The sequence below is a fragment of the Anolis carolinensis genome, chromosome 4 (assembly GCF_035594765.1).
Source record: "Anolis carolinensis isolate JA03-04 chromosome 4, rAnoCar3.1.pri, whole genome shotgun sequence".
NCBI classification, from domain to species: Eukaryota; Metazoa; Chordata; class Lepidosauria; order Squamata; family Dactyloidae; genus Anolis; species Anolis carolinensis.
Genome location: NC_085844.1, coordinates 138,077,417 through 138,101,527, shown reverse-complemented (window position 1 = coordinate 138,101,527; position 24,111 = coordinate 138,077,417). Strand labels below are relative to the sequence as shown.

At 41.1% G+C, this 24,111-nt stretch overlaps 1 protein-coding gene across 2 annotated transcripts in view; it reads right to left on the bottom strand.

Annotated features, from left to right (window-relative positions):
• syndig1 (synapse differentiation inducing 1) overlaps positions 1 to 24,111 on the bottom strand; it is a 40,150-nt gene that overhangs the window by 12,444 nt on the left and 3,595 nt on the right. For both annotated transcript variants that reach the window (XM_003220022.4, XM_016993091.2), the window contains exon 2: positions 6,143 to 6,701. In XM_003220022.4, the coding sequence (XP_003220070.1) occupies positions 6,143 to 6,616 (474 nt within the window). In that variant the 5' untranslated portion in view covers positions 6,617 to 6,701. The remainder of the gene's footprint in view (positions 1 to 6,142; positions 6,702 to 24,111) is intronic.

Below are 24,111 nucleotides of genomic sequence, written 5' to 3'. Positions count from 1 at the left end.
TGGGCAATGAGGGAATGCAGTGAGGGAACAGAGGCAGTAGAATTATGTCCTTGCAGACATTGTTAGACTACACCAGTGATTCCCAAAGTGGGCGCTACTGCCCCCCCAGTGGGTGCTGGAGCGATCCAAGGGAGCGGTGATGGCACCTATTAGGACACGGGGCGGGGCCAGAGGAGGGGCGGGGCCTCTTCCCAAGTGCCGGAGACAGGGCTGAGCACCTGAGGCGCCTGTTAGGACAAAGGGGGTGGAGCTAGAGGAGTGGGTGTGGCTTTTTTCCAAGAGCCCGAGACAGGGCTGAGAATCTATACCTCTCCTGAGGCGCTTGTTGGGACACAGAGGGCGGAGCTAGGGAAGGGGGCGGGGCCTCCTTTCAAGAGCCCGAGACAGGGCTGAGCCTCTATACCTCTCCTGAGAGGCCTTTTGGGACTAAAGGGCGGGGCTAGGGGTGGGGGCAGGGCCTCTTCCCAAGAGCGTGAGACAGGGCTGAGCCTCTGTATAGTTCCCCTGAGACACTTATTAGAATACAGGACCGGGGTATAGAGGTTCAGCCCCGTCAGGCACTTGGGAAGAGACCCCACCCCCTCCTCTAGCCCCGCCCCCTGTAAGCGCTGCAGGACAGGGATAGAAGCTCAGCCCTGCCTCAGAGCTCGTAACTACGCCCATCCCATTTGTGGCCCCGCCCACCTCCCCCTCCCAGCCCTGCATCTTGGACTAGGGGAGAGGCTCAGCCCTGCCCTCTTGAGCAGGAGCCACGCCCACCCCTCTAAGCCACGCCCCCCTTTCCAGGGAGCACAGAGTAATAATTTTTCTGGAAAGGGGGCGGCAGGCCAAATAAGTTTGGGAACCACTGGACTACACCTATTGGCAGGGCCGGCCGGAGATATTTTTAAATGTTAAGCGGGGGTGCTGAAAAGCGCCCCCGCCACCGGCCCTGCCTCCCACGCCCTGGCCCCGCCCAGCGTGCCCTGGCCCCGCCTCCCACGCTGCGTGGGAGGCGGGGCCAGGGCAAATAGTGCGGGGGGCGGGGCCAGAGTTGGCCCCGCCCCCCGCCCAGCGTGCCCTGGCCGCGACCAGGAAGTAAGGGCCAAATGGCCTATCTGTGCTGTGCGCATGCGTACAGCACGGATAGCCCATTTGGCCCTTACTTCCTGGTCGCGGCCGCTGATCGCCCGGGCGTTTTAGTTTGTAGACTAAGGGCAAAATGGCCTATCTGTTTTGAGCGGTTTGGCGCGGGCGCGGGGATTGAAGCCCCGCGCCAACAGCGGAGGCGTTGGTGGCGCTACGGGCCGCTGTCGACGCCTCAACAGCGCCCCTAGCGGCCAGCGCCCGAGGCGGCCGCGTCAGCGGCCTCTTATAATCAACCGGCCCTGCCTATTGGCCTACCCAGACTAATAGATCCTTGCATATTATTTTACTTTTTAAAATGTATTGGTGCAGTTGACTTCTATGGACCATATCAGGTGGGCAGGGAGGATAGAGGGAAAGAGGGGGAAAGCAGGGGACAGCGGAGGGAACTGTCTTACCCTGTTCTTTCCTGTCAAGGTCTGTCTTCTGCCATCCCATATCCCCCTTCAGGTCAGTCTTTCCCCTGCTTTCCTCTGTTTTGGGCCATAAGGTAGCACCCGACTCCTCCAAAGGCCCTCTGAGCTTTGTTTCTCTACACAGCTGAAATGGAGCTCCAAGGAGTCCTGCCGGAAGTTGCCCTGTGTCATATGATGGACTCTGTGGAACTCTGTTTCGGAAGTAGAGAAATGGGGAAAAGACGCAGAGAAGACTGTGTCTGATGGTCGATATGTCTTGGTTATAATGCTGTATGTGCAACTAGTATAACATGCAAATGATCTGACATTCTTTTTCTTGAAACAACAGTGGTGTTCTTATTTGCCCAGGGGCAAATTTCCTAATACATTTACAAAGGAAGCCTATGCTTGGAAGGAGAGATGTAAAACCCTCCCCAAACTCAGGAAAATTAAGGGAAAATGTTTTTTCCTAAAGCATTTTTTTCTGGAAAAATAAAAATAATGGATTAAGGAATAATTTCTTTTTGGGATTGTTGTATGTCTTTCGGGCTGTGTGGCCATGTTCCAGAAGTATTCTCTCCTGACGTTTCACCCACAACTATGGCAGGCATCCTCAGAGGTTGTGAGGTATGGAATTCCATACCTCACAACCTCTGAGGATGCCTGCCATAGATGTGGGCGAAACGTCAGGAGAGAATACTTCTGGAACATGGCCACACAGCCCGAAAGACATACAACAACCCTGTGATCCCGGCCATGAAAGCCTTCGACAACACAATTTCTTTTAGATTTAAGAATAAAAATTGTCAGACATGGTTTTTACATATTTACTGCCCCGAAATCATAATGGAAGCAACATATTATGTTTTTTGTAAAACTATTTACATATAATATCAGCTTATTAAAATTCCTGGTCTTAGGTTATGTTTTTATTTTATTTTATAGAAAAGAGTGTGTCATGTTTGCTTTGATTTATGAAGAACTACCATAGTTGAGACAAAATAAATTGATCTCTTTTATTCATGATGATATTTTCTGCTGTTTTTTTAAATGGGGGTATTGCCTGTTCCTCAAACTGGCAAAACACAAGAGGTTTTAGGTGTTCATTATGTTTCAAAATCCCTTAGTTCCCTTGTTAATGAAAAAATTGAGCATAAAAGGTTCAGTTTGTAGTTACATTCTAAGGTTGTAGTTACATTCTAAGGTTGTCGTTACATTCTAAGTTACATTTAAGATATCTTGAATAACCCAAAGGAAGAAACTTTCTAAAAGTTTCACATACTAAATAGACTTGGGGTAAGATATATGGACTGAAATGTTAAGGGGATGCATAAACTTAGGTGAATTATAACCCTAAGGGGCAATATGGCAGAACAACAACATGACAATAAATGAGGCAAAGCTAACATCAAGTAAAGTTAAAATCAAAGGTGCTGAGAAGGATGCATACCCCGCCTCTCGGCAGGCAGCTTTTCTCTTCTTCAGTTTCCAGGTCTATATAGGTATATAATAGTGCCACTTTTTTGGTTTAAGTACACATCCTTTAAATAAGCTTTTGTGCCATTATTATTTCTGAATGCAGATCAAATTTTGGTCAGCGCTTGAGGGAAAATATCCACTCCTTGCCATGCTCAGTGGGGATGTATAGTACCTGTGGGTCTTCACTATATATGAGATCATTGGAAGTGCTGTTTTTTTAGATCATGTTGTCTTTTATGTTATGGCATGTGTGGGGTTTTGTTTGTTGTTCTCTTTTGCAGCTTTCGGCAGGGTTTAAAAAGATATAATAATGGACCAAATTAATTCATAAGGCACGCAGATCATATGAGATAGCCAACAAAGCAATTACTTTTCCTTCCGCTGTTGTCTGCCTTTAGGGTAATAGGACATTCACCCCAGCCTGGCCTCATTCCAAGTACTTTGGTATATATCTCAGTTTAATTTATATCTCAGGCTCCTTCCACACAGCTGAATAAAATCCCACATTATCTGCTTTGAACTGGGATATAAGGCAGTGTGAACTCAGGGCCCTTCGACACAGCCCTATATCCCAGAATATCAAGGCAGGAAATCCCACAATATCTGCTCTGAACTGGGATACACGGCAGTGTGGATTCAGATAACCCAGTTCAAGGCAGATATTGTGGGAAGGGCCCTTAGGGCCCTTCTACACAGTCATATAACCCAGAATATCAAGGCAGAAAATCCCACAAGATCTGCTTTGAACTGGGTTATCTGACTCCACACTGCCATATTTCATTTCAAAGCAGGTTATGTGGGATTTTATTAAGCTGTGTAGAAGGGGCTTCAGATATTCCAGTTCAAAGCAGACATTATGGGTTATTCTACCTTCATATTCTGGGTTATGTGGCTGTGTGGAAGAGCCTTCAGGGGATCCCTAGTAAACTGGCCAATTTCTGGAGAGCTACCCTTGTGCTTACTGGTTGCTGGACCTTTATGTGAAAATCCCCATAATACCTTGATACTAGAAGGTACTTTTTATGTTATACGAGTTTCTTTCAGGATGGCAACACATATTAGTTATGTTGTTAGATCGCAAACATATATTACTGCTCTGAGAAATTAAAAGGCATCAATAAACCCACACCTGGAGTACTCAATTTATGATGAAAATAGATCAGTCATCCTTCTGGAAACACATCATATGTAACGTGTTATTATGGAAACAGTGGCTGAGCATGATCAATTCCCAAATGCTTTTTCACGCATTCATGTTATTTCACGCTACTTTAGTTAAGAAGTGAAAGAATGTGGGTCTGAACAGAAAAATGAAAATGTATGTTTGTATATACATTTCACTGTGAGTAAATATGTTTGATTTTATTTTAATTTAATTTCTGAATTGTATATGTTTTAATGGTATTGAATAATTGCCTCTATGTAAGCTGCCTTGAGTCCCCTTCAGGGTCGAGAAAGGTGGGGTATAAATAAAGTAAATGAATAAATGGGTAGGATACAATTTTGCAGACTTTTAGTTTACTATATACTAAAATGCCCAATATGCATCACATCCGAATTATTAAAATAAAACACATTTGTTCTTGTTATATAGCAGGGGGGACTTCAGACCTTCGTGGTGAATCTAGCCCAATGGTTCCCAACTTTTGGGCCTCCACGTGTTTTGGACTTCAGCTCCCACAGTTCCTAACACCTGGTAAGCTGGCTGGGAGTTGAAGTCCAAAACATTTAGAGGCCCAAATGTTAGGAACCACTGATTAGCCCAAGACTCCAAACCTGCCTTCCTAGCTTTTTATGGGATTATTCCCATTCTAGGTAAAGGTAATTGTTTCCCCCTGACATTAAGTCTAGTCGTGTCCGACTCTGGAGGTTGGTGCTCATCTCCGTTTCAAAGCTGAAGAGCCAGCGTTGTCTGTAGACACCTCCAAGATCACGTGGCCGGCATGATTGCATGGAGCACTGCTGCCTTCCCTCCAGAGGTACCTATTAATTTACTCACATTTGCATGTTTTAGAACTGCTAGGTTGGTAGAAGCTGGGGCAAACAGCGGGAGCTCACCCCACTCCCTGAGTTCAAACCACCAACACCTTTCAGCAAGCAAGTTCAGCAGCTTAGCGGTTTAATCCGCTGCACCACCAAGGGTTCCTCTTTCCGATCCTAGAAGGTTGTTTCAGTCTGGATCTACACTGCCATATAATGGAGCTTGAACTGCATTATATGGTCAGTGTAGACACATATAATGCAGTCCGAACTGCATTATATTGTAATAAAGATCAAGCCTAATTAATTGGCAGGAGAAACCCTAATCTAAAAGTGTGTTGGTATTTTCGATCTCACCTTTTGACCCCCTTATTACTAGAAAGTACATGCAAAGAAATATGAAAAGGAATCCAAGCCTGGGACAATGAGAGGGTCCCCATTCTTATTGCAAGATGGCCAAATGTAAAAGTGGCTGGAACTCTTGCAACTTTAACAAGTGTGTAAAGGAACAATTTTGGCTAGGAATAGTTTATCATGCAAACTACACTGGCTGAAATATTCTTCTTCACAACTATTAAAGATGCTAGTACCTTGACTTCTTTCACATCTTGTTACCCTAAAATTCTGCCATTCACTACTTCTGGGTCTTGTGGCGGGAAGAAAGCGTGCCTAGGCATACCTCAGCAAAAAGCCTTCTCCAAGCGAGTATGTACACTATAGACAACACTTTAACTATTATGGCTCAATGCTATAAAATCCTGGGACTTGTAATTTGGCAAAGCACCACCACTGTTTGGCAGAGAATGGTATAGATCATGTAAAACTACAACCCCCATATTTCCATAGCACAGAGCCATGGCAGTAAAAGTATTGTCAAACTCCATCAATTCAATAGTGTAGGAGCACCCTAACTTTGGGTAATTTCATCGAACCTGTCTCTGCACAGAGAATACTTGAATTAGATATTCATTCAAGCAGAACAAATTGGAAGAACATGACACTTGAGCAGTGACTACAGAGAGCAGGAGGCAGCCTTTTCTATGGGTAGGGACTCCTAGCAGCCTTTTATTTCATTGTCTGTGATATGGTTCCCTATGGAACACTCCTGTTCTTTGCATGGGTAGCCATGCAGCTGACAACATCATGAAGGAAAGTTGGCTGACCTCTAGTTCCTGGAAGTCATCTTCTTCTTCCACATCATAAGACAGGGTATGGATCTTGATCTCATCTGTAGTCAGAGTAACAAATTTGCCATCAGGATAATCCAGACTGCCTTTGGTTGGTGATTTGTCCTCAATGAAGGTTGTTTCACAGCATTCTGCATTCATACTTTCTCCCCAGGACCGCAGCATGCTTTCTGAATACAGAATGATGTTTGGGTGGTAATGGGATTCCACAGTCTGTGGCAAAGTACTGGGGTCAAGGAGCTGTTGCACGGGGTCATTTCTGGAGTAGTTTGGGGAGTAGAGAGTCCCAATCGGCCGACTCTGATACTGGGGGGTCGGGTACACCGATACCATTCCCTCCCTTCCTTCGGTCATCAAGTTCCTTGTGTTGATCAACCCATTCCTCTTCTTGGTGTCAGCATCCTTATGATGTGTAAGCATGGCACTCTTCTGCTCAACTAAGCCATCCATCCTGTATGACTTTTTCTCTGCTCCTGCAGCAATGAACTCGAGTTCCTGCAACGATTATCGCATGGGATTAAATGATCCCATTTTCCTGAGGCGAGATGGGAGAGAAGAAGAAAAGAATATAAATTACCATGAAAAAGTCTCTACCCTGCTCTGTGGTGATCATCTGATAAAAGCTCTTTGAAGCCAAAAATAAATTTAGCCCTAAGCCTTGCAAATCACATTTCTAGAGCATTTGGTAAAAATGACTATAGTTAATGAACTGGAAATAATGATGAACAACACTAAACTGTAGGGTCTTCTCTCATATCACTCATGCCCACATTTGATGAAGTAGGCAGTCTACAAAAGCTAATGTGCCGAACTTTTTTCTCTCAGGCTGGATCTGCACTGCCCTATATCCCAGATTATCTGGCAATATAATATAATCTTATATATATCATATAATCTAGTTCAAAGCAGATAATCTTGGATCAGATCCTGGGACATAGGGCAGTATAGATTCACCCTAAGTCTCAAAGGTGCTACAAGACCTATTTGATACAGTATCTATATATATAAATGAGTGATGGCATCAGGGCAACCCACAAAACAACAAAACTACAGGCCGCCCAACCTCGAAATTTGACAACACAACCCATCATCCACGGCTCCAGTAAGATACAACAAAAAGAAAAGAAAAATAAAGTCCTAATTAGAGGGACAGCAATAATTGTTTTTATCCAATTGCTGCCAGTTTAGAGGGCTAATCTCTGCCCACTTCGTCTCCTAGCAACCAATTCAGCCAAGCAAAGTCAGGGTTCAGTTAGGGGACAGGCAGATTTAGGCCTCACTTAGGCTTCTTCCACAGATTATCTAATTTGCACTGGATTATATGGCAGTGTAGACTCAAGGCCCTTCCACACAGCTATATAACCCATTTATAATCTTATATTATCTGCTTTGCACCGGATTATCTTGAGTCCACACTACCATATAATCCACTTCAGTGTGCATTTTATACAGCTGTGTAGAAGGGGCCTCATATAATCCAGTTCTATGCGGATAATATAAGATTATCAATATGCAGTAGAGTCTCACTTATCCAATATAGACAGGCCAGCAGGATAAGTGAATATGTTGGATAATAAGAAGGGATTTAGGAAAAGCCAATTAAACATCAAATTAGGTAATCGTTATACAAATTTAAGCATCAAAACATCATATTATACAACAAATTTGACAGAAAAAGTAGTTCAATGCTCAGTAATGCTATGTTGTAATTACAGTAGAGTCTCACTTATCCAACACTCGCTTATCCAATATTCTGGATTATCTAACGCATTTTTGTAGTCAATGTTTTCAATATATTGTGATATTTTGGTGCTAAATTCATAAATATAGTAATTACTACATAGCATTACTGCGTATTGAACTACTTTTTCTACCAAATTTGTTGTCTAAGATGATGTTTTGGTGCTTCATTTGTAAAATCATAACCTAATTTGATGTTTAATAGGCTTTTCCTTAATGCCTCCTTATTATCCAACATATTCGCTTATCCAACATTCTGCCGGCCCGTTTATCTTGGATAAGTGAGACTCTACTGTACTGTATTTACAATTTACCAGTAAAATATCACAATGAATTTAAAACACTGACTACACAAACATTGCTTTTGAAAAGGCAGACTGCGTTGGATAATCCAGAACATTGTATAAGCAAATGTTGGATAAGTGAGATTCTACTTTAATATGAAATAATTACTGGGATAGAATAATGCAGAACAATATAATCTCTAAAACTAGGACAGTAAATAAAGACCAACAGTCTGAAAGCAGGAAAATTGGAAATTCCACAAAGGAAACAATCAGGGCCAGCTAACACCTCCCAAGAAAGGATTCTTCCAGAAAGGAAGCTGAGAAGGGAGTGAAGCGCTGTGTATTACCAAAGTCATTATTATTACTATTATTATTATTATTGTTATTATTATTATTATTGTGTTGCAGTCAACCGTGAAAATGAATACAATCTGATTCCAAGTATTCAAAAACACTAAAATCAGAATATATAAAAATTAATGTGGTATAATAAAACAGAACAATACAATCTCTAAAATCAGAACACTAAATAAAGAACAACACTCTGAAAACAGGGGAATTCCACACAGGAAACAATCAGGGCCAGCTAACACCTCCCAACAAAATATTCCCATCATCAAAGTCTGGAAAATCCTCTGTTTTCTCAGGGTCACAGACAGTAGAAGCACATAAAATATCGCAAAGAACACCACTCTGAAAACAAGGGAATTCCAGACAGGAAACAATCAGGGCCAGCTAACACCTCCCAACAAAAAGTTTACTCGGGGAGGAAACAGCCAGGCTTTAAAGCTGCAAGGCCATTACATCCTAATCATTTTTCCTAATTGCAGCATTCATACTTCCCTCCAACAGACAAAAAAAAAACCAATCAGAAATATTGTATATTCACAACCTTTAGGAAATAATATTTCCTGATGGCGCAGCATGTTAAAGCGCTGAGCTGCTGAACTTCTGGACCGAAAGGCCGCAAGTTTGAATTGGGGGAGCGGAGAGAGCCCCCACTGTTAGCCCCAGCTTCTGCCAACCCAGAAGTTCGAAAACATGCAAATGTGAGTGCATCAATAGGTACTGCTCCGGTGGGAAGGTAACGCCGCTCCATGCAGTCATCCCACATGACCTTGGAGGAGTCTACGGACAACGCCGGCTCTTCGGCTTAGAAATGGAGATGAGCACCAACCCCCAGAGTTGGACACGACTGGACTCAGGGGAAAACGTTTACCCTTTACCTTAACTACCACCAATTCCTCAATACTTTATTTCCCATACCACCAGACTTCGCCACAGCAACGCGTGGCCGGGCACAGCTAGTATTGTATATACCACTACACAGTTTTTGTAACTTCATGGCTAAAAGATGCAGGTCTGACCCAAGAAGTCTTTGGTTCTAACCTCATATTTCGTATCAATACGTTTTACTTGATGGCCATTAAAAAGGAATGTTGTGTGATCCATAAGCAAAAACAAAATACAGAGTTGAGTGATACATTTTATAAGAACTACTAAGGTAGATGGCTACACTGCTACAATAATGTAGTTTCATAATGCAGTTTAATTTATATGGCACTGTAGATCCTGAAGGAAACTCGTATAACATAAAAAGTACCTTCTAGTATCAAAGTATTATGGGGATTTTCACATAAAAGTCCAGCAACCAGTAAGCACAAGGGTAGCTCTCCAGAAATTGGCCAGTTTACTAGGAATCCACTGAGGGCTGTTCCACACAGCCATATAACCCAGAATATCAAGGCAGAATAACCCATAATATCTGCTTTGAACTGGAATATCTGACACCCCTTCCATACAGCTGAATAAAATCCCACATAACCTGCTTTGAAATGGAATATATGGTAGTGTGGAGTCAGATAGCCCAGTTCAAAGCAGATATTGTGGAATTTTCTGCCTTGATGTTCTGGGTTATATGGCTGTGTGGACGGGCCCTAAAAGGCTGCAAATATGGCACTAACTTTCAAGTTCTCCCAGAACATTTCATCAGGCAAGACAGTAAAATCAGCCTCAGTGGATTGTCTATTGTGTTTCTTTGGAAAAGGGCTGCTGCAGACTCTTTGAACTGGAACAACATTAACAGTATCATCTTGCAACTTGCTGGGATGCAGTGAACAAGTGCACCAAAAGCCACCACTCTTATGATCTCTAAATACAGCCTTCACAATTGTGACAGCAAATACTTCTTTCAAATAAAGTGGAATAGAAAGCGTGGAGTACTCAAAATATGGACTATACAATTACACCATGTTTTGAACTTTTTTAAAAAGACCACTGCTAAATTGTTGTCAAGGGTCAATATGGCTAATATTTATATCTATAAAAATGTCACAGTTAAAAGCAGGAAGAAAATATAAGCAAGAGCAGAACAAGAGAACAACAATAGATACAAAAACAACTTCCTCTTCCCCTTCTTCTTCTCCTTCTTCCAAACCAGTGTATTATCAATCCTGAAGGTGCAGTTGAATAAACACTTGTACTGTACATCTCTTTTGCCCCCATTTTTATTATTTTTATTTATTTACTACATTTATATCCCGCCCTTCTCACCCCAGAGGGGAACTCAGAGCGGCCTTACAGAAAGGCAGTAATTCGGAGCCCTAAAACATACATGCATTCAGTAAAAATAAACATATGAATTGAAACCAAAAATCAAATAACAATATTAAAATAATAGGGGGGTTGTATGCTCCCTGTACGCCACCTCAATGAGGAATCTGGCTGCCGCCCATTAGACCACTTGAAGCTTCTGAACAGTCTTCAAAAGCAACCCAACGTAGACCGTGTTGCAGTAGGCTATTCGGGATGTAACAAGGGTACCGTGGCCAAGTCTTGCTTCTCATGGCTCAGAAGCAACTGGAGCACAAGTTTTAATTGTGCAAAAGCTGCCCTGGCCCCTGCTGAGACCTTGGGTTCCAGGATCAATGATGAATCCAGGATCATTCTCAAATCTATATAATCTATACAATTATGTATAGATACATAATTTTAACAGTCTAAAATTTAACCTAACGTAAAGGCTTAGATGACATATATCTGATTATATTGCTGCAGACATCAAAACAAAGCAGTACCCTAAATTTTATATTCAAGCGCCGAGGGGCTGGTTCAGCAGTGCCAAGGATAATGCAACTGCCAAATGTTTACGTGCTTGTATTTCTGTGAAATGGGAAAAATTCACATGAATGGCAAAACACTGATCCCATTCTCATTGCAGCAGGCAAACACTTGGCACTGCTACAGCTCAACCTGCTGTGAATATAAAACTAATTTGCAGATTAACTTATCTGAGAAATTGGGCTCAGTTTCACACAGTGATTCATTCTTATGCTTTAAAAAATCATCTTGCAGGGACCATTAATGCAAGCAAGATGAAAGAGAACCCTGATCAAAATTGCAGAGGCTTTGATCATATATGTTTGAAATTAATTTCCTGTATGCATCAGTATTCATCATCTTTTTCCCAAACAATAATTTTCCAGATCACGTCTAGTAAAGGTCCAATTCTGTTAAGACTTAGGAGGCTAAGCTGATTTATCATAACCATGGAAAGATGGGTGTAGCTGCACATCGTCTACAGCTTCACCCATTAGAATATATCTGGCAAAGCTCTTCCTTGCATTAAGCATAGTCTGTATGTTATGCTATTTCTCAGCTTCCCTCATAAAAAACTCCTTATCTGTAAACAGAGGGGGGGATTTCTTGAAAGGGTTTCTTTGCTATAATTAGAGGTAGTCAGAGATGGAGAGTTCTCCTCCATGTGAGAGGAAAATAAGATTTTGTTGCTGCACTAATTTGTTCTAACATTTTTGCAATCCCAGTGGGAAGGACTGTGTCAAAGGCATTATAAGCGTAAGCACTCTTTAACAACGTTACCATTTCTGCTTACCGTTCAGTTTCTTCAAGTTTCTGTTCTGGATTAGTAGTTGAAAACGAGTGCCACTTCCAGGCATCTTCTGGCTCTACTATTATACTTCAAAAATGTTCCCCCTCTGTATTTTGACATCAGTACAGTCAGCCCTCCCTAACAATCGATTCTCTATCCATGGATTCAACCAACTATAGCTTGAAAATATCCCCCCTCCCCCCAAAAAAGCAAAACTTGATTTTATGTAAGGGACGTCATTTCACAACACCTTTTTATATAATGGGACTTGAACATCCATGGATTTCGGTATCCATGGGATTCTGGAACCAAACCTTGGTGGATACCAAAGACTGACTATTTCTTCAGATCTGTTGGACTCAGATTCCCATAATTTTAGCCAGTTTCCAAGCAATGGGCCTAGGGACTGAACTACGGTATATTTTGTTGCACAAATGATGCATCTAAAAAGAATAACCCAAATAGATTTGCAAATGAATAGAAATAAAGGGTTTCACAGGCATACTCTTAACATTGTCTTATATGTAAACACATCACGAATGTACATATACATTCCAAGAATGAGTTGTAGTATTAGTCTGTATCATATTCCTACCCTCCACAGTCTGAGAGCCATTTTCAGATGAAACTGTGGGACAGCTTTCATAGTTTGGGAGTATTCCTCTCTTGGGAAAAAAACATAACCTTTTGCAAGAAGACATTGATAACTTTTTGGACACACAACCTTTTGGAAAAAGCACGGCTTCCAGAGAAGAGCTAAAAACTCATTTGAGTGAATCTTCTCTTTCGTGGTAAATATCCACTAATATTCATGCAAAGCAAATTCTTCAGTTATTAGACTGAACCTATTGTCTCTGATCTGTTAGGAACAGAGATGTGCCAATGCACAAAAATACAGCAGAGTTTCAGAAGTGCTATTTCAGTTGCCCAAAAAACATCTACTCTCCCTTAAAACATCTTGGTTTAAATCATACTCTCAAGAGACAAAAACAAATTACCGTAGTTTTCCATAAAAATAACACAGTTGGTTTATAAGGTTCATGTATTCAGCATACAGGCACATTGCTTATCAATCCAGTTGCAAATAGATTTGAAGTAGTTTCTCTGAGCAGATAACACAGGGTATCTTTCTTATAATCAACAGTCCAAAATCTAAAGCATCTCTCGGAGTCTAATGGAGTCTGCACATGTCATCTGTCCTCTAAAATGGAGTCTCAGGTCTGAATAGTCCCAGATCTGGGTCACATGGTCTGTAGTCCTTCCCCACCACATAGAGTTAAGGTAAAATTGCATTATCAATACACACATATACAATACAGTAAGCAATCTGAATTATATACATCACAAATTACTAATATAGAAGGCTTGTAGAAGGTTGCTATTTCCAACATCCTCCCCATGTATATTTTTTCTCCTAAATATCTTTATATCCTCGCTATTGTAAGGATGACTGTGTATTGATGTCCCCCTTTTATGTGTAGGTGGAACTGTTCTCCAATTGCAAGAACATCTTCGATATTGGATTTTTAAAAAGCCTCATGAATCGTGTTAGTTAACATTGGGTGATGAACTAATCAGCAGCTCAGTTCTGTTGTGCAATACTGATTCCATTCTCTCTGTGTTGCATTTAATGTTATATATATTTAATTTCACATAGGTTTTTCAGTCCAGATTTAGATAAAACGATTTTCCCAATTACTTTGAATTCAGCTTTTAAACCACTTTGAGATTTTTTAAAAATGAGAGCACAGAACATAATTACAATATATAAATACTTCATATATTTTACAGTTACAATTTATTCCATTTTTTCACATGCTAGTCTTATATGATCAGCACCAACACAACTGTCTCGTAAATTCTATTTATACACACATATTTTCCAACAGTGATTATTAAGAAGAACCTGCTAGATTGAAGTAAGAGTTCAAATAGAATGTGAGACATTAATAAAACTAATTAATAATAATATTAATAAAAAGAGTCCATATTACTTCTTTATAGAGGAGAGAACACGGTGAGAAAAATATAAAATTTGGTCTTTTGGGTTCTGGAAGCTTATGTACTATGTAACCATTAATAATCAATAAATAATTAATAAGTAACCACTCAATTAAACAATTAATTGTAATTAATTATACATAACAGATTCAATTAAACAATTAATTATAATTAATTATACATTACAGATTGGTTATTGAATGCGTTTTACTGTTCTTCATCCCAGATCTCCACATGGCCAAGAAGGGGAGTGACCCCTGCCAGCATTGAGATCCCTCTAGATCATAGTAATTGACAGCAGAATAACATCTGACAAATACTGCAGTTTCAGAATGCAATTTAACTGCATTGAACTGGATTATATGAGTCTACACTGCCTGTAGACTCATATAATTCAGTAACGGCACTCCATGCAGTCATGCCGGCCACATGAACTTGGAGGTGCCTACGGACAACGCCGGTTCTTCAGCTTAGAAATGGAGATGAGCACCAACCCACAGAGTCGGACATGACTAGACTTAATGTCAGGGGAAAACCTTTACCTTTATCTTACACTGCCTCAGACAAATGTAAACCTGCAACTCTAACATTGTCACTTTTATTCTCTTGTAGCATTTTCCACATATTTGCCTGTGAAGCCAGTGAAGCCTCCATGATATATTTTTAGCATGTTAGTTAGGTTGTAAAGTTGTGACACGACTGCATGGAGTGCCATTACCTTCTCCCCAGAGCAGAACCTATTGATCTACTCACATTTGCATCTTTTCGAACTGCTAGGTTGACAGAAGCTAGGGCTAACAGGAAGAGCTCACCCCTCTCCCTGGATTCGGACCACCGACCTTTCGGTCAGCAAGTTCAGCACTCAACAGTTTAATCCATTGCACCACTGAAGGCTTTTGTGTGTATTTAAATTTCATTGCAGTTTGATGCATGGCCAATATGCTTACCCCAAATATATTTACAAATTAATTGTCACTCTAGATGGGTTTTTTTTCAGGAATTAGTTTAGAATTTATTGTTGTAATTGCTTAAGCATCAAACACTGTTATTTTGCCATTTCTTACCAAGTTAATTCAATGCAGTCATTCTCCTTAATTGTACATGATGCTTTCAGGCCTTAGTTTAATGAATGAAATCATGAATCATCTAATAAATCAAATGTTACACTTAAATTCAATGAATCAGGTTCCCTCAATGATTGAGCACTACTACTATTATTTACTGCTTATGTATGCAGGTGTGGGAGGAATTATCCAGAGGAGAAAATCTATTGTATTTCTTCAATTATAAGACACATTTTTACCCCTGTATAAACATATTTAAAAATAGGGTGCATTTTAGAATTGCAGTTGTATCTTAAGTATTTTGGTGATAATACTGAAATTAGGGTGCCTCTTACAATCAATGGTGTCCTACAATGGAAGAAATACGGTATATAAGACCACGAGAAGAGCTGTCTTGTGTAATCAGATTATTTCTGACTTTCAACTGGGCCATTGTCTTCTCTGGAAAATAACCTGCTTGGCTAAACTGCTAAGGTAAAGGCAAAGTTTTTCCCCTGACATTAAGTCTAGTCGTATCCAACTCTGAGGCTTGGTGCTCATCTCCATTTCTAAGCCGAAGAGCAGGTGTTGTCCGTAGACACCTCCAAAGTCATGTGGCTGGTATGACTGCATGGAGCGCCGTTACCTTCCCACTGGAGCAGTACCTATTGATCTACTCACCTTTGCATGTTTTCGAACTGCTAGGTTGGTAGAAGCTGGGGCTAACAGCAGGAGCTCACTCAGCTCTCTGGATTCGAACCAACAACCTTTTGGTCAGCAAGTTCAGCAGCTCTGTGGTTTAATCTGCTGCGCCATCAGGGGCTTCATGGCTAAACTGCTAGAACCAGGCAAAAAAAGATTCCCAAAAGTGTTTTCCCCATATGAGAGTGTGTTGGGATCACTTCTATCTGGAAGATCAAACACTTAGGCAACCACATGTGAGATACTGTGCGAAATAATATAATATATTTTCCTTGGGATTCACAACTGAAGAGCTCTTCTTGTGCCTCTGCAAACTCCGAGATTCCATAGGGCATGGACATGATAGTTAAAATAGCATTGTACTGTGGTGAGCTGGGTGGGCTTCTCTTGCTAGGTAGCTTTATTTTGAATGCCTTGTTGGCATCAAAACTAAATATTTACAGTGGCAGGAAAGGGTTCATTTGCATTAGTGACCTAACTGAACAATTTTTGTATTCACTTTTCCATTTGAGACTGGGAGAAGAAATTAAAACCAAGCACCAGCTAAGGATTTTTTTAAAATTTATTACAGTCTGCGAAGTTCCCATAGCTATGAGAGGATTCCCCCAGGCAAGGAGCAGCCAGGCTTTGAAGCTGCAAGGCTTTTCAATACTAATCAAGGTGATTAATTGAAGCATTCACACTTGACTCAAACAGACAAGAGTTATTTCTCCCATCCTGGACATTCTGCAGATATATAAACCTCACTTGCCTAGTTTCCAACAGACCTCACAACCTTTGAGGATGCCTGCCATAGATGTGGGCGAAACTTCAGGAGAGAATGCTTCTGGAACATGGCCATACAGCCTGGAAAACTCACAGCAACCCAGTGATCCTGGCCATGAAAGCAACAGAAAATGTATTTGCTTGCTTCTACATGATATAACCCTTAAGAGTCCTAGAAAGGAGATGCCCTTGTGCCACATTACCTATATGTCCAGCTATAGAAATTTGATTTAATTGTAGGTTGAAGAGGTAAGTCTGAGATGAATTAGTCCAGGAGCCTTGTTTGATTGCCATTGCTGTGAAGAGTGCTGCTGGGCCCTATCAGCAACAGGACTGGAATGCTTCCCTGCTGTGTACCACCTACTGCATCATTTACCATTAATAATGCTTGTGCTGTAACAGTAATGTTAGTACTCTGCACTGGAAGTACTCTTGGGCACTCCTGGAAGCAAGACACATTGTGTTATAATGCTGAGTGGGAAAAGGCCTAAATGGCACACAAGATGCACGAGGCCCTTAGAAGCCATTTCTGCTGCCCTGGAATCCCCTTTGCAGTTACGGAAATCATCAACACAGTACAGTAGCAAACAGCAGAACCCAAGAAGTAGTTTTGAAGTATTTGGGCTTGGCTGTAGCACAGCAGGTTAATCACCAAACTGCAATAAATCTTGCCAACTGGAAGATTGACAGTTTGAAGCCCAGGTCAGAGTGAGCTCCTGACCTGTAGCCCAGTTTCTGCCTACCTAGCAGTTCAAAACCAAATGTGAGTAGATAAACAGGAACCGCATTAAAGCACAGAGGTATTTAGGCTCGGCAAAAGGAGGAAGTTTACAAAGAAAGCTCTTCAGCAGGGAGATAGAGCAACAGCACTCCCGGTGGCCGGAACCGAGCACAGCCTCCAAAGATGCTGAAAGATGGGAAAGCCTATAACAATGATAGGCAACCTTTTGAGCTTGGTGTGTCAAAATTCACCTAAAAAACCTAGCATAACTTGGGTGGTGTGTCACTTCGAGAAAAAAACCATAATTTCGCAATATGTATGGTTTAAATAACAAAAATGTATAATTGTAATATATAACTGTATTTAATAAATCAAAAACTATTTACTACCATTATTTCCATGTACAACAATCTATGGCAAGGGTCCCCAAACTAAGGCCCGGGGGCCACATGCGGCCCATTGAAGCCATTTATCCGGCCCTCGTGGTGGTGGCTCCCTCCTCCTCTTTGCTTGTTTATAATGGTATTTTAATTATTATTTAATTAATTATTAATTATTAAGGGGTGCTTTGCTAGTGCTTTTGGCGCACAAAGGCAGAAGGGAGTTGGACTAAATGGCCCAAGCGGTCTCTTCCAACCCTCTTTATTATTATTATTATTATTATTATTATTATTATTATTATTATTGATAGAAGTACACACCATAACACAGCGAATGAGATAGATTTGCTGGATTTCATATCACAAAATCCCAAGTCGAACACTTCCCAAGTGTCTAGGACTGTGCGATTTATTATTATTATTATTATTATTATTATTATTATTATTATTATTATTATTATTATTAACAACATTGAGGCTGGGTGGCCATCTGTCAGGAGTGCTTTGCTTGTGCTTTTAGTGCACAAAGGTAGAAGGGGTTGGACTAAATGGCCCAAGGGGTCTCTTCCAACCTTCTTTATTATTTTTTATCATGATTATGATTATTATTAACATTGAGGCTGTATTTGTTCCCGTTTTTTTTTTTTTACTTCAAAATAAGGTATGTGCAGTGTGCATGGGAAATTGTTCATAGTTTTAAAAAAAACCTATAGTCTGGCCCTCCAATGGTCTGAGGGACCGTGAACTGGCCCCCAGTTTAAAAAGTTTGGGGACCCCTGATCTATGGTATCGCTTGCAGTTTCTCTCTATTCTAGTTTCAATGTAGTCATGAATAATGAATAATATAATAATAATGTAATAGTAATAATATACTACAATAATAATAAAATAATAATATAATGATATAATAAAATGTGCATAATTCCCATGGAATAAACAAGAAAACCACTGGACCAAATCACACCAAATTTGGCCACAAAAGACATAAGTCATCCAATCAATCTGCATGCAGCAGTGTGTCAGCAAAATTGGCTAGGTGTGTCAGTGCTGACAGGCGTGTCATAGGTTGGCCATCACTGGCCTATAATATACCTCTATCTGTTGTCGGTCTTGTCATTGTTATAATCGGAACTGAATGTTTACCATATATGTGTTCTGTGACCCGCCCTGTGTCCCCTTCGGGATGAAAAGGGTGGAATATAAATACTTTAAATAAATAAATACATTTTTAAGCACTCCTAAAAGCACGATAGGATATATTCCAAAGTGTCATGTAAGAAGTCTCTATGGTTCAGGAGAATGCTTTGACAATTTCCTTCACCAGAGTCACTACAGTACCCATTGAAAACTGGCAGGAATTGAGACAGGAATGGCAGCCATAAAGCAGGGCCCAAAAGATGAAGCCCTTGAAAAAGTATGAAACACCCCAGTCTAAAGATTTTGCCCACTTGTGCTGTAATCTGTAGACCTGGTTCAATTGCCTAATGCTATCTTACCTAGAAAAGTTATCTTTTTCTTGTAATTAACGTGGCATAGCATTCATATACAGGTAGTCAACAAATTACAAACATCCGATTTACAAATGACTCATAGTTAAAAACAGGGTTTTTTTTCATGTCAGGAGCAACTTGAGAAACTGCAAGTCGCTTCTGGTGTGAGAAAATTGGCCGTCTGCAAAGACGGATATTTGATATTTTACCATCCTGTGGGAGGCTTCTCTCATGTCCCCGCATGGGAAGCTAGAGCTGACAGACAGGAGCTCACCTCACTTCCCAGATTCGAACCGCCAACCTTTCAGTCAGCAGTCTTAATCCATTGCGCCACCAGGAGCTCCAAAAAAGGGTGAGACAACAGGAAGTGAGAGAAATCTACCACTAGGAAGGAAAATTCACTCCTGAAAGAATTACCATTGGGAAAAGGTGTCTCAACTGAAGCTTTCTCATCAATCCTCATCAATTGATTTTAGCTGGTTCTTGTAAGCCGCTCCGAGCCCTAGGGGAGTGGCGGCATATAAGTTTGAAAAATAATAATAATAATCCTTGTTTCCACAACAAGTCATTTGTAAGTCAGGTGTTTGTAACTCAGGGACTGCCTATATGTCTAAAATGATTACCCAAACCATTATCCAATTTTAATAACATTTTTACAATTGTAATCTGCGGCTCCTTCAACAAACACTGTTCAATGCAATTCTGCATATTTAGCAAAATCTATAACTCATTTTACTCTGATTAATATTCCTTGTAACATAATGACACCTTTACAAGTATGATGGAAAATTATTCTCCCATTTGACATTAACTGCACTTCCATTTGAACATGAGATACATTTTATTTAACTTGCATTTTATGTGATGTTTTATTAGAGAGCTTTGCAAAGATCTCCTGGCCTATGTTCAAGTTAGTTGGATACGGGTCAGTAGTTGTTGAAATCAATAGAATAATCAATCTTTTCCCAGCAGTCCCTTTTCCAATACCCTTCATATCTCTCCGTATGGTTCTGTGATTCAGAAAAAAAGACTTAAAATTCCCATTACATCTGCAAGACATCCTTAACTATTCATGCACAGCTAGTGTATCAATTATGGGGCTCATTATTCATGCCAGACTGACAACATGCCTGGTGAGTGCTGAAAGGCCTGATTTCCCTGTTGCCCTCGAAATAAGGAAACTCATATCTGAACCCAGGTTAGCTTTGAAATCCAGCCAAAAGAGCAGATTCACTTCAAACAAGAGCTGGTACGAGCAATGATGAAGAGTACAAATAAATCGATTTGCACCTTGAGTGTTGGAGCCTGTTCGAAAGCAAATATGACTTGTTTACAACAATTTCTTTTTTAAAAAAGAACAGCAGACATTGTTACCAAAATAGATATTGGGCCAGCATGTGGGGATTCATGGTCCCCAATTCAAAGCAAAGTAAGAAGCAATTTAAGTTATTCCTTTCCTTTTATCTCATGGTATCAACTTGGAAAGTGCTGAACAGACTGCACTCTGGCACCATGAGATGGAGAGCCAACCTTAAGAAATGGGGCCACAAAGTGGAGTCCACAACATGCGAGTGTGGAGGAGAGCAAACCACAGACCACCTATTACAATGCAGCCTGAGCCCTGCCATATACACAATGGAGGACCTTCTTATAGCAACACCAGTATAATGCCAGGTTTTTAACTTTGTTCGTGTTTTTAAATACTGTACATTACAACTGTATCCTTGGTTTGCTTCTGATATGATAAATAAAAAAAATCTCTGTCTATACTGGCCATGGGTGTAAATATGCATCCATTTTGCTCATTTGGAAAGTAATGTATGAATGGCTCTGATGGTAAGAGATGATGTGGAATGGGCTGCATGGTGGAGTCTCCATGAGGTCTCTTCCAACTCTTAGGATTCTATGTTTCTGTGATATGGAGTGTATCCAAAGCAATGTTTGTATGAGAACATTCACTCAAGGAGAATGCCACCCCCAAGACACGGTCCAAAAGCCTCTCCAGGACATGTGTGTGTGTGTGTGTGTGTGTGTGTGTGCGCGCGCGCGCATGTGCACGCGCAGAGCGGGGATCTACTTGGGTCCATTTTGGATGGATTCTCCCCTCCCACTGCAAACCCACCACTCCACATCCAAGGTCATTCCTGAAACATGGACATGCCTGTCTAAGCCTTGCAGTGAGAAGAATTCCCTTGGTGAGAGTGTCCTTATGTCCACAATGCACATCGATAAATAATATTAAGAAAAAATGATATATGTGTGTAACCATTTAAAGCCCTTCATAGTGATTATTCTCCGCACGCCTTACAACCCTTATCATTACCATTGACTGTGATCCAGCAACTGAGAACATAATAATCAGCATAAAGGACACTTTTAGTGAAGTCAGGAGCAGAGGTGAAATTTGAGTCACGGTCCCCTCTCTCTACCACTCTGCTGTTTGAAAAGGCCAGGAAAACCCATCCCTTATTGATTTGTCAAATACTTGTGATAGTTAAAGGGAAGGAAATAGGTTATTCATTTACATTGTGCCATATATAATTTTACTTGTTTATTTATTTATTTGCAGTATTTATATTCTTCCCTTCTCACCTCAAAGGGGACTCAGGGCGGATGACAGAACACATATACAGCAAATATTCAATGACGGTTATAACAATGACAAGACAGACAACAGATTCTTGGATTTTGCATCTAAGGTGTGCGCAGCTAAATACATAATTTTGAGTAATTTTGGCAGTTCTGCTTGGGAAGTCTCTTGAGTGTGCACTGGATATTCACTTTACTATATGTAAGAGGATGAGAGAAGTCAAGCCCTAAATCATGACTCCTATCCAGATTAATTCAGACTCTTCAAAGAAATAGAAGACCATTGCATCTAGCTGGATCTACACTGCCATATAATGCATTTTGAACTGCATTGAACTACCAGTACATTATATGGGCCTATACCAGGCATGAGCAAACTGCTTATGCACAGACCTATGGTCTATCTCAGGCATGGGCAAACTTCAGCCCTCCAGGTGCTTTGGAATTGTGGGAGCTGAAGTCCAAAATACCTGGAGGGACAATGTTTGCCCATGCTGGTCTACACAGACTGTATAATGCAGTTCAAACTGCATAATATGGCAGTGTAAAGCCAGCCATCTCCTGCCCACCTAGCAGTTCGAAAACATGCAAATGTGAGTAGATTAATAGGTACTGCTCCGGCGGGAAGGTAACGGCGCTCCATGCAGTTATGCCGGCCACATGACCTGAAGATGTCTATGGACAATGCCGGCTCTTCGGCTTAGAAATGGAGATGAGCACCAACCCCCAGAGTTGGTCACAACTGGACTTAACGTCAGGGGAAACCTTTACCTTTACTTTAGAGCCAGCCATAGTCAAGGACGCCACAGTTCTTAGTTTGCAAGACCTGAGTTTGATTTCAGAGTGACTTGGAAGTCTCATTATTGAGCTGCTGTAAGTTGAAGCTGACTTGACGGCAATTAAGACCAAATCACCCACAAATTCTGCAAAGTTTCAAGGAGGTTTAGAGACTGGTCACAATGAATTCAACACAATGAATTATTTATGCTTTTCCTGGATCAAGCAAACTTTCACCTTCCTATGAAGGCAATAAAGGAAGTTTCCTTATCATTTTCTGTTACATTTGAACCCTACATTCATTCCAGGAGATGCTCTAAACCAGGGCTTCTCAATTTTTCTCGCTCATGATTTTTACATGACCCTGAATATATAATAGATATTAAAACCAAACATTTATGGATAACAAACCAGCATTCGTAAAGCTTGCAAACAGGCTGATTTCCCTTTTTGTGGCATACAGCTTTCCGCAGAGTCCAGTGTAAACACTTAAAGTTGCTGCTGACAGATTGGTGTAAATAAGTGGCATTCAGATAGCTTTTACGGTTGCCAATTTTTTGTGAGCCCAACATTGAGCTCAGTGTTGGGGTAGAATCTCCAGTTGAAAAAGCGGTGCTCTAAACCAAAGGCAGGCCAAGTTAGCAGACCTTTGGCCAGAAAGCACAGCCAAGGAAGGTGTTTCTAGTGGCATGTTCCCCATCGTGAGGGGACCACCTCCCAGTCATCTCTTTGACAATGGCTGGCAAATTGGCAAGAGACCCTGGCGTTTCTCTGGGAACTTGAAGACTCCCACCTCTGTGCCCTCCTCAGGGTGCCTTTGCCTGCAGCTGGGGATCACCTGAATGAAGCCACATGGCTTCTGCGAAAACCTGGGGCAATGTGTATACAAGCCATCCACGAGTTACAAACAACCCACAGTAAAGAATGGGGGTGAGACAACAGGTAGTGAGAGAAATCTACCCCTCAGAAAATAAACTCACTCCTGAAAGAGTTATCATGGGGGAAAGGAGTCTCCACTGAAGCTTTATCACCAATCCTTATTTCCACAACAAACCAAAATTTTCAAAATCCAATTATCACAGAGATAGGAAGGTGAAATCTTCTGAACAGGAGCACAGAGTGCAAAACAAACACCACAAGGGTAGTGACCCTTTCCTGTGTTATCAAATTCTTTTATATAGATAGACTAGCTGTGCCCGGCCACGCGTTGCTGTGGCGAGGTCTGGTGGTATGGGAAATAAAGTATTAAGGAATTGGTGGTAGTTAAGGTAAAGGGTAAAGGTTTTCTCCTGAGTCCAGTCGTGTCCGACTCTGGGGGTTGGTGCTTATCTCCATTTCTAAGCCAAAGAGCCGGCGTTGTCCGTAGACTCCTCCAAGGTCATGTGGGATGACTGCATGGAGCGGCGTTACCTTCCCGCCAGAGCAGTACCTATTGATGCACTCACATCTGCATGTTTTCGAACTTCTGGGTTGGCAGAAGCTGGAGCTAACAGTTCAAACTTGCGGCCTTTCGGTCCAGAAGTTCAGCAGCTCAGCGCTTTAACATGCTGCGCCATCAGGG